Source organism: Apteryx mantelli, chromosome 1 (assembly GCF_036417845.1).
Source record: "Apteryx mantelli isolate bAptMan1 chromosome 1, bAptMan1.hap1, whole genome shotgun sequence".
Classification (NCBI taxonomy): Eukaryota; Metazoa; Chordata; class Aves; order Apterygiformes; family Apterygidae; genus Apteryx; species Apteryx mantelli.
Window position 1 is genome coordinate 134,605,172 of NC_089978.1, and position 11,739 is coordinate 134,616,910.

Consider the following 11,739-nt stretch of genomic DNA (forward strand, 5'->3'; position numbering starts at 1 on the left):
CGGGCACAAACTGAAACACAGACACTTCCATGTGAACATGAGGAAAAACTTTTTCACTGTGAGGGTGACAGAGCACTGGAACAGGTTGCCCCGAGAGGCGGTGGAGTCTCCTTCTCTGGAGATATTCAAAACGTGCCTGGATGCAATCCTGTGCAATGTGCTCTAGGTGACCCTGCTTGAGCAGGGGGGTTGGACTAGATGATCTCCAGAGGTCCCTTCCAACCTCAGCGATTCTGTGATTCTGTGAAAGCCTTGGTCTTGCTTTGTAGTGCTCATGATTTGTCCAGGATAAGAGACTCAACAGGAGCAGCAGAGGTGCAGATGCTTTAAGGGATAGCGCTTCTGGCAGAAGGTGCTCCCAACAAAGCATGAAACTTTAAACCCCTACAACAGGATTTATGGTCAGACACATGCACCTCTTTGCAGGCCTTCCTCCCATGACTCATGAGCTGGACAACCCCCAGAGCAGTTTTTGGCCTACTGGGAATGAGGCAGCATGTTTAGTGCACAGGTTTGTCCTTCAGAGCAGCTGGTTATGGAGAGCACTCAAGTCCCTAGGATTGGCTAGGGACAGTGTAGTCCATGGTCTGGAGACTTGTGTTCTTAGAAAGCAAGAAAAAAGAACAAGCTTGAGGACTGTAACAGAAGAAGGCACACTAATTGGCAGGAATTGTAGTTGGACTCATTTAAGTTTTGCAGAGCTGATCTGTATTGAAGTTTAGATTGCACATACTGCTTTAATCCACTGGACAGTCCAGACACTTATTTTCAAAGATGAAAGTCATCTTTGAAAGAGTTAGACTACCTGCACTGCTCCAATTTCACCATTTACCATATATTGTTCTGATATGGTCTCAGTGATGTTTAGACTGGAGCTAAGCTAACACAGATGTGTTAATCACCAGAGAACCACAAGCCACAGTGAATACTGTTTGGCAACCTAGACTATGGCAGGGGCAAATTAGGGCACCAACACCTCATTTTAAAATAAGTCAGCACTGGATAAGACTCTTATCCCTAATTAATGAGTTTCAAGTGTACAGTGAAGCAAAACAAGAGGGGCAGTCACTTACCTTTATTCCAGCCATGCTTTGAGATACGCTGTCAACAGCATTCTGCTCTTGGAGCTCTTCATTTAGGCCCTGAATGCACATCTCCCAACCTCACTCCCACCTCAAAAGGGAGGAGAATCTTTTCTGGTTGAAGGAGCTGAGGATGGGTTACTTGTTATGGAAAATCAAGCTCGCCGGCCTCCATAACAGGGTCTGACCCTAGGTTCCTGCTGAGGCAGAAGTTCGAAGTCAGATTGAAGAGAAATAAAATTTAATGATACATGTGCGGTAATTACAGCTCGAGCTGGGTGCCTCCAAAGAGGGACCCCGAACAAAGAAATCCCTGGGCAATTATACCCTTACAATCTAAATTCCCCACCCCTTAAGCGATAGTTTGGACCAATAGTAATAGCTAGGCCTGGGTTCTTCCCCTTCTTCACTGGGCCCCTTCATTGTCTCTAGGCAGGCTGCTTCTTATCTTCAAGGTCTGCTACTCCTGCCATCCGTGCAACTTCATCTCTCCAGCTTGAACCAGCTCTGGGGCCCCCTTTTACTTATCTAGGTAAAAATTCACAGCCTGAGGCCTAAGGCTGCAGCAAATTTAGCTACTAATGCTAAGCAAGTTATGCTAAGCAATTAATTCTAAACAGATTCAGTTCAATATTCTCTAACATACTGAAACTGAAGGCAGAACAGCCTGAGGAACTAAAGCCACCAGCACACTCCCTTTTAAAAGACTACCTCCATGCACTAAACATGGGCTGCACATATGGTGGATGGAAGCCAAATTTGATCAGGAAGCCTTTCCCTCAGAGCTGCTAGCCTTTGTATCTTATTACAGACTTATCACTGAGTCAGTTCAGCATATGCTTCCAGTATGATTGCAACTAGCATCATTGCAATGCAAGACTGTCCATTACTCTGAGGTGCAGAATTTCAGATGTGCAAGTAGTATGGAAGAGTGGCAAGAAAAAAAAAAAAAAAAAAACACCTTTTCCATAAGCAGTTTGGTACCCCAGTGCCCCTCCCCACCCCTGACAGAACAGGCAGACTCAGTATGGTGGTGAATTGTGTTTCTTTGAGACTGTTTAAAGTACATGAGTTGATTACTATAACATGCCAAAAGAGATTACAGTTGTGTTTACAGAGGAAGGAAAAAACTGCACACGCATGAGTGGCTGAAGTGCTGTGGATGGAGGAGAGTCCCTTTCTTCATACTTAGAGGGCCTTGGTGATTTTTTTTTTTGCCCACGCATAGAGACACGAAGGAGGGGAAAGGCAGAGGAAGAGGCAGCAACATACAGCTAACATCCAAGAGAAAGAAATGGAAGAGACAACCTAGTGGGATGTCACCCCCCAGAGGAACAAGAGAAATGGGGCACCAAACACTTGTTTAGAAGTCAAGAGAATTGCTGGCCTGGGGTCTCAAGCTTGTATGCTCACCCCTAAATGTAAGTAGCAGTAAGTAGTACAAGCAGGCCCTGGCTCCTCTTCAGTAGATGCACTTCTGACCATCCATCACATCTCAGTTCCACAGGGAATTAGGGAAGTGCACAAGGGACAAGGGCTGCTTCACTCCAGATCTTCATCTCTGCCCTCACCCAAGTTGGAGAGGGACAGAATTGCAGGGAGATGAACTCAGTGCAGATGAAATGCTGGGGCATGGAAGTGAGCATGCAAAACCTAGCCCCTTCCCAGATGCCCTAGGAAGAAGAAAGTGGCTTTCCCAGCATGCCCAGGGCAAAAAGCATCTGTTCCTCCTATCTTGTATTTCTCCCACTTGGGAACTCCAGCCATGTTCTCCCCTGCCTCCCCCACACCTCCTTAAGCCTAGGCAGATACCAGTGTATCCTGGACCTGAGGCAGAGCTTCCTAAATTAAAGGAGTACCCTCTCTCTGGGCTAGATTACAGGCCACAGTTCAGCTTAAAAAAAAAAAAAAAAAGAAATAAAGCAGCACGCACCCCAAAAGACTGCAGAAACTGATGAACAGAGCAGCTCATTTAACCCTAGCTTTGACAATACATTTAAATAATTCACATTTCTTGTTCATTCCAAAGGAGAACGAGATGGGGATTGCTTGCAGGAAGCCATTGAGTTCCATGCACTAAGTTTACTTCCAGCAACCACCATGGACCCAAGTCCAAGAAAGCCTGTAGCAAATAGGAGGATTTCAGTTTGATAGGCCAGACATATCTAAGCTGCCAAACAGGGGCATCTGATGTCACTTTGCAATGCACATGCCCAGAGCAGCATTTCCCTTTGAATCCCTGGCTGTTTGGAGGTTTCTGTAACTCCTGCTGAAAGTTAGGGCTTTGGGGTAGGAGAAAACAGGCATTCTCAATCAGAAAGCTGTGCGGCTTGTTCAGTCTCAACTGAAACACCTCTAGCCTCCTTCACCTCCACCTATCACATAGGGGATTTTCTTGGACATTCAACACAGCAACACAAAACCAAAACTCCTATTCTTCCTGCTCCTATTCTGTCCCTATCCCAAACTTTGCCAGAAAGCTAAAAGATAGTAAAAAGCCACAGAATCCTGGGTTATGTCTGCATAGATGAAAAGATCACTTTTTACCCTCTCCTCCACCATATTCCTTACTTTTGTTCTTTCTGGCAGGAGGTTTTTACTCCCACACATCCCTTTTAACTAAAGTAAGTTCTGTTACTGTTTACTTTGCATTTAGTCTGTTATACCTGACTGAGGTTATCACACAGGCTCCCCCCTTTATAATCACCAAGATGGCCATTTTGAGAGCATGTCATCTTAACCTAAGGACAGGCAGGTTAAAATCATTTCTAGAAAACTGCTCACCTCTCCATGGCAAGAGAAATCTAAATGACTGTTTAAGTCAGATGAATCACACTCATTGACCAACACAAACTAGCTTTTATTCCAGAAACTAAGTGAAAAGCTTAAGTCATGCTGCCACACTTGTTAGGCAGAATGCTAAAGAATCTCATATGCTCAAGACCTTCATCCCCTCAAGGCACTGGTTTAAGGCATTCTTATATTGCCAAAGTCAGAGGCACAATTTGACAAACACACACCCAAAATAAACCACACATTCCCTACAGAAGAGCAGGACTAATAGCTACCCACTCCTCTACTTCTCTTTCCTCTAAGTTCAGATGACCCTCCTTAGAGCTACAGTAGCTGTTGAAGAGTCTAACCCATGTTCAGGAGAATGCTTCAGAATCTTATCCAGAAGACAAATCAAAACCAGTAATCAATGAAGAAGCTAGGTGGAAGGGAAGGAAAGATTTAGGGGGGAAGAAGAGACAGGCCAGGTGACGGGGAACAGTAGGTGGCAGACTGAAGGGGCTACATTCAAGTAAAAAAGACTGGAGACAAAGCAATAGGAAAAAAGAAAGGAGAGAACAAAAGGGCAAGTTACACCAAGGGTCCCCCAGGTACCTAGAGACCTCCAAAGCCCCCACCAAGGAAGGGACTCACCAATCCACCCACTCCAAGATAGCTGCCCCTCACACTCAGAGGTTCATCTGACCTGGCAGACAAGTTCCTATTTCTACAGGGATGCCCCCCCAATTCCTTTTGCCATTATGCAAAACATACCATTTCCCCAGGAAGTGTGGGAGTTCCCTTCTTGGGAAAGGGAGATGGTGCTGCTGGAAGTTACCACCTGCAACCAAGACCCTCCCGATGTTAAACCAAAAAGGAAAGTTTAAAGTATTCTAGAGTTAGTGCTCCCTCACCTTCAGTCCTTTTTTTGGTACTTGCTTACAAATCACCACCACCACAATGGCACAAATCACTCCCATCATGATCATCATCTGGGGAGGGAAATTGTCAGAGGTTAATACACAGAACAGATTGACAAATCCCTGACAGCCAGGAAATAGTCCACACCCTGAAGGCATTTGAGGCCTGGGCTGTCCTCTTTCCACAGTGAAAGAATCCTAAACATCTGAAGTAGTTATTAAGCCCCAACTACCCTCTCAGAGTCCTGTAGGAGAAGACTAGTCTCATCTCCTTCTCATGAAGGAGATAAGGCACCAGGAAACTCACCTTGTAATTCTTCCACCAGTACTTCCTTTTGAGCTTTGCTGCACTACTTTCAACACTGAGGCACCAGCCTGAAGTGCATCTGCCTGGTCATCTAACTCTGACAGTTTCTGGTCTCGTTCCAGCACTTTGTCTACATTTAGATGTATTATGCCAACCACCTGCAGAAGGAAGAACAGTAGCAGTAGTTACTTTTTCAGCTTTCTTTACTGATGTAAGAGCAGAGTCTTGGCCTATAACTAATGCTGAGTTACTAAAAAGGGAAAGGCTGACATAAGAAAAAAGGGCAGGATAAGCAATAGCTTTAGAATTGTTGCTTACTTGTAACCAGAAAAATCCTAGACATCATGCTAAAATATCAGTTCAGGTGCTTCCTCAATTTAGCTATGTTCCCAGCCTCACTCTCACCTGCTTTGAGAGGTCCTCAAGTCACACAGAATCACAGAATCGCTGAGGTTGGAAGGGACCTCTGGAGATCATCTAGTCCAACCCCCCTGCTCAAGCAGGGTCACCTAGAGCACATTGCACAGGATTGCATCCAGGCACGTTTTGAATATCTCCAGAGAAGGAGACTCCACCGCCTCTCGGGGCAACCTGTTCCAGTGCTCTGTCACCCTCACAGTGAAAAAGTTTTTCCTCATGTTCACATGGAAGTGTCTGTGTTTCAGTTTGTGCCCGTTGCCTCGCGTCCTGTCGCTCGGCACCACTGAAAAGAGTCTGGCCCCATCCTCTCGACACCCTCCCTTCAGATACTTGTACACGTTGATAAGATCTCCTCTCAGCCTTCTCTTCTCCAAGCTAAACAGGGCCAGCTCTCTCAGCCTTTCCTCATAAGAGAGATGCTCCAGTCCCCTAATCATCTTTGTGGCTCTTCGCTGGACTTGCTCCAGTAGTGCCACATCCCTCTTGTACTGGGGAGCCCAGAACTGGACGCAGTACTCCAGATGTGGCCTCACCAGGGCTGAGTAGAGGGGGAGAATCACCTCCCTGGACCTGCTGGCAACACTCTTCCTGATGCAGCCCAGGATACCATTGGCCTTCTTGGCCACAAGGGCACATTGCTGGTTAATGGTTAACTTGGTGTCCACCAGCACTCCCAGGTCCTTCTCAGCAGAGCTGCTCTCCAGCAGGTCAGCCCCCAACCTGTACTGGTGCATGGGGTTATTCCTCCCCAGGTGCAGGACCCTGCACTTCCCTTTGTTGAACTTCATGAGGTTCCTCTCTGCCCACCTCTCCAGCCTGTCCAAGTCTCTTTGAATGGCAGCACAGCCCTCTGGCGTATCAGCCACTCCTCCCAGGTTTGTATCGTCAGCAAACTTGCTGAGGGTGCACTCTGTCCCTTCATCCAGGTCATTGATGAAGAAGTTGAACAAGACTGGACCCAGTACTGACCTCTGGGGGACACCACTAGCTACAGGCCTCCAACTAGACTCTGTGCCACTGATCACAACCCTCTGAGCTCTGCCATTCAGCCAGTTCTCAATCCACCTCACTGTCCACTCATCTAACCCACACTTCCTGAGCTTGTCTATGAGGATGCTATGGGAGACAGTGTCAAAAGCCTTGCTGAAGTCTAGGTAGACAACATCCACTGCTCTCCCCTCATCTACCCAGCCAGTCATTCCATCATAGAAGGCTATCAGATTGGTTAGGCATGATTTCCCCTTGGTGAAGCCATGCTGACTACTCCTGAGCACCTTCTTGTCCTCCACATGCTTGGAGATGGCTTCCAGGATGAGCTGCTCCATCACCTTTCCAGGGATGGAGGTGAGGCTGACTGGCCTGTAGTTCCCTGGGTCCTCCTTCTTGCCCTTTTTGAAGACTGGGGTGACATTGGCTTTCTTCCAGTCCTCAGGCACCTCTCCTGTTCTCCATGACCTTTCAAAGATGATGGAGAGTGGCTTAGCAATAATGTCCACCAGCTCCCTCAGCACTCGTGGGTGCATCCCATCAGGGCCCATGGATTTGTGGGTGTCAAGTTTGCTTAAATGATCTCTAACCCACTCCTCCTCCACCAAGGGAAAGTCTTCCTCTCTCCAGACTTTCTCTCTTGCCTCCAGGATCTGGGGTTCCTGAGGGCTGGCCTGAGCAGTAAAGACTGAAGCAAAGAAGGCATTCAGTAACTCTGCCTTCTCTGTATCCTTCGTCACCAGGGCACCCACCCCATTCAGCAAAGGGCCCACATTTTCCCTAGTCTTCCTCTTGCTGCTGATGTATTTGAAGAAGCCCTTCTTGCTGTCCTTGACATCTCTAGCCAGATTTAATTCCAAACGGGCCTTAGCCTTCCTCGTCGCATCCCTGCATACTCTGACAACGTTCCTATATTCCTCCCAAGTGGCCTGTCCCCCTTTCCACTTTCTGTATACTTCCTTCTTCTGGTTGAGTTTTGCCAGGAGCTCCTTGCTCATCCATGCAGGTCTCCTGCCTCCTTTGCTTGACTTCCTACTCATAGGGATGCACCGCTCTTGAGCCTGGAGGAAGTGATGTTTGAATATTAACCAGCTCTCTTGAACACTCCTTCCTTCTAGGGCCCTCACCCATGGGATTCCTCCAAGTAGGTCCCTGAAGAGGCCAAAGTTTGCTCTCCTCAAGTCCAGGGTTGCGATCCTACTTGATGCCCTGCTGCCTCCTCGCAGGATCCTGAACTCCACCATCTCACGGTCACTGCAGCCAAGGCAGCCCCCAACCTTCACATCTTCCACCAGTCCTTCTTTGTTTGTTAGTACGAGGTCCAGCAGCACACCTCTCCTTGTTGGCTCCTCCACCACCTGTGTCAAGAAGTTGTCACCAATGCTCTGCAGGAACCTCCAGGACTGTTTGTGCCTAGCTGTGTTGTCTTTCCAGCAGATATCGGGGTGGTTGAAGTCCCCCATGAGAACCAGGGCCTGGGATCGTGAGGCTACTTCCAGCTGTCTGTAGAAGGCCTCATCGACTTCCTCATCCTGATCAGGTGGCCTGTAGTAAACACCCACAACAGTGTCACCTCTGTTAGCCTGCCCTTTGATCCTTACCCATAAGCTCTCGACTCGCTCTTCATCCACCCCTAGGCACAGCTCCATACATTCCAGTTGCTCTCTCACATAAAGAGCAACTCCACCACCTCGCTTTCCTGGCCTGTCTTTCCTAAAAAGCACGTAGCCATCCATGACAGCACTCCAGTCATGCGAGCTATCCCACCATGTCTCTGTAATGGCAATGAGATCATGGCCCTGCGACCGCACACATATCTCTAGTTCTTCCTGTTTGTTCCCCAAGCTGCGTGCATTGGTGTACAGGCATTTCAGGGAGGTGATCGAGCATGCAGGTTTCCCAGGAGGGGTAAAAGAGGGTCCTCCATAGCCACATCCCATGCGCACTTCCCTGGCTGCATTCACCTGTTGGAGGCATCCTGACTTGAGCAGTCTTTTGCCAACTACCCTGTCACTATAACTCTCCCCTTCCCCCATCTTTCCTAGTTTAAAGCCCTCCTTACCAGGTTGGCCAACCTGTTGGCAAAGACCCGCGTGCCCCGCCTCGTGAGGTGGATCCCATCTCTCGCCATCAGTTGTCGATCTTCAAACAGGGTCCCATGGTCGTAGAAACCAAAACCCTGTTGCCAACACCAGCGGCACAGCCAGTCGTTAACCTGGAAAGTTCATCAAGCCTGTGTCACTCCCCCTTCCCGAACATAGTCATCATATCCTCAGTCTCAAATAACTGCAAAGGAAGAGCAAGAGCTATATGTTGCTGCCCTGGTGAGGTACAAAGGGGTTACTGCATGTCAGCAGCCACACTACAGACCCTGGGTCCATATGACATGGATAGTTCCTTTCACATCACACACTAAGTCTGCACACAGACTGTTCTCTCAAAACAGCTGACAGGGCTTAAGAGTTGCTCTGGATCCTGCATAGCTCTACTTTCATGACAGGCATAGTTCCAGGTAACAGAAGTCTAGTATACCTGCTCCTCAGAATTCACCTCAGCAATTAGGCAGTTTCTAAGGGTAAGGCAACCTCTGACTCTGCTCCAGGCTCTTCACAGGCCTACCAACATACCTTTGAAATATTTAACATGCATTCCCAGTATCTGTATTATGAAAGCATCCACCCCATCAACACACACTGATCACAAACACAATTGCTGCAGAGCAATAGGAAGATAGAGTCCATGCAGCCTCTGGGAAGCAAGCACAGCTGGCAAGCTACTAACCTCTTCTACTTCAGCCTGTGCCTGCTGCAGCCGATGGTTAATACTGGCATTAGAGGACTGCTCGAGGGGGCCCCACCAGGGGCTCCCTCTTCTGAGGCTCCAGGAGCAGGTTGCTGAGCTGGATCAGACCTGAGGAGACACACATACCAAAGAGAAAGTCTAGTCAGGTGCTCAGTCTGGTGAGGAGAGACTCGGTATCCGGTCTGGATTCGAAGCAGACAGCAGCCTCAAGGCTGGGGCAGCGGGCCCGCGCCCTGCCCAGCACGAGCAGCTGGAAAGCCCCGGGCAGCCGGCCCCCCGCCCGGCTCGGCGCCCACCCCCACGGACCCGCCCCCGCGCGGGCACCCACATCGCCTCGCCGGACCGGGGCCGCCAAGCACACCACAGGCAAACTACTGCACCACCACCGACACCACAACTACCTTCACTCCCCCCCCCCCCCCCCCCCGGCCTTATATAGCGGTAGAGGCCCAGCCCACAAAGCATATAGCCAATGAGAAGTGGCCGCAGACCGAGACCAGCAAATCAACTCCGCTGGTCACCGCCCCGCTCCTCCTGGCTGTAATTGAAGCATCCTGCAACCTGCCTGAGCCACGCCCCATCCCGCCCTTTCCTGGCTTTCTAGCCAATGGGATAAGCCCACCGCCTGTAGCCCACCTTGAGGTCGTCCAATCGGAGCAGAGCCACAGCTCTGCTTCCTAGCCAGGCATGCGCGAGCTGCGCGGCGCCCCGCCCCTGCGGAGCAGCCGGCGGGGGCGCGCGTTGGTAAGTAGCGCGCGGCGAGGGGAGGGGTCCCGGCTCCGGCCCGGCCCGGTCCGGTGTGGTCTGGTCCAGTCCAGTCCGGTCCGGGCGTCTGTCTCGTGAGGCTCTGCAGCAGTGCCAGGCCTGGGGGGACTCCAGCAGCGGGCCTAGGACGTCACATCACACCGGCCTGAGGCGGCGGTCCCTGTCCACGGACACTGGCACCCCTTCCCCAAAGGCCCTGGACAGGCTGTTCCCTGCCCTTGGCCCTGTGCCGGGGCCTGGCCCCACCCGTATCCTGGCACTGGTTGCGGCTGCTGGAGGGAGGTGTACGCCTAACCCGCTCCCCTCAGCATGTGTGACATAGCCCCATCTACCAAAACTGGGCCTTGTCACCATGCTGTTTGAGGCCATCCGGTTATTATCCTTTTAGAAAAAGGGGTCACAGAAGTCCTGAAGGCCTTACTGAGATCCTACCTCTTCCTATCCTCTTTGCCCTTCCAAACCCAGCGTGTGCTGTTGTCTTTAAAAGCTAGTGCTGCAGAATGACTTCATTTTATCTGTGCCTGTAATGTGTTTATTGGCTATAGTTAAGTCACTGCCAGTGTTGCTGCAATTTAGGTATGGTGTTGTTGGCATGCTTCCATCATACAGTACAGCATAAAAAAAAAATATAAATGAATCCCTGAAGTGGCTGCATTCAAACCTTAGATGCCAAGCTGAGGGAAATTAGGCTCCAGCAGCAGCCTCAAGAACAGTTATGCATTTTGTTTTTTCCCCTCTAAAGATTCTGTAAAGTGCACTGGATCAGAAGGGAGCATTCATCAGTTCAGGATGAAAAGGGAAGTAAGAACATAATGGAACAAGAAGTCTCCCCATACAACTTCCCATGTGGTGAGTAGGGTAGCAAATGGCTGGTTCAGATCAACATTGAACTACATTTTTCTTTCATAAGGTGAAACAGGCCACAAATAAAAGTTTTTAGTGACAAACCTAGAAGACCCGTAGATAGACAAGATGGACACAAAAGAGTGTGGTACAAGGAAGATGAGTTGATATAGGGTTGTGGTGAGAGCCAGATGATTTGCAGATTGGACTATTTGAGTGTTAAAGAGCAAACCATCTGTAGCCTCAGCAGAACTGAAGGCTTTTAAGCTGTGCCGTTAGACAAGGTGAATGGACAAGTTGTGGAAAAAGTTTCTGTTGCTTGGTGACCTTTCCACAGTAGTGGGAATAGCCATTGTGAATAACAGGAGATGGAGCTGACTGAACCTTTGGTGTGGCTCACACAGCTCATGTTCCCCTTCAGACCAATGGCTCATATAGCCCAATATCCTGTCCCTAAACATGACAAGTCAATGCCTAGGGACTGTGAGCTGAGGAAGCGTACAAGATACTTTCCTCTGATACTCTTCCAATTTCTGACTATTTTCAGCCCAGGATTTCCTGCACATGTGGTTTACCTAGGTAGTAACTCCCAATGGCTCTCTCCCATGTGCTTCTTCAGTCTCCCCCCTGAACCTGTGCAAATTTCCTGAGTCCACAACATCTTTTGTCACGGAGTCCTGGAGCAGGTCTGCTACCTTGCTCCGAAGAATGTGGACTTCACACTTGCTTCACTTCAGCTTGATCTTCCTAAAGCTTAGACTTAAAGGAGACTCTTCATTCCCTGCCTCTTGCAACCCAGGACTTTTAAAGATAGAACAGCTTTGCTCTGTAACAGGATACA

The 11,739-nt window shown here is 49.2% G+C and overlaps 1 protein-coding gene across 1 annotated transcript; it reads right to left on the reverse strand.

The window, feature by feature from the left end:
* Positions 1-758: 758 nt before the first annotated feature.
* VAMP1 (vesicle associated membrane protein 1) lies at positions 759-9,640 on the reverse strand. Its single transcript, XM_067289830.1, is given in 7 exon segments — positions 759-1,282; positions 4,769-4,846; positions 5,082-5,134; positions 5,137-5,239; positions 9,270-9,322; positions 9,325-9,398; positions 9,619-9,640. Coding segments are annotated over 7 exon segments (408 nt in total). The 5' UTR covers positions 9,621-9,640; the 3' UTR covers positions 759-1,237.
* Between the last annotated feature and the right edge of the window lie 2,099 nt (positions 9,641-11,739).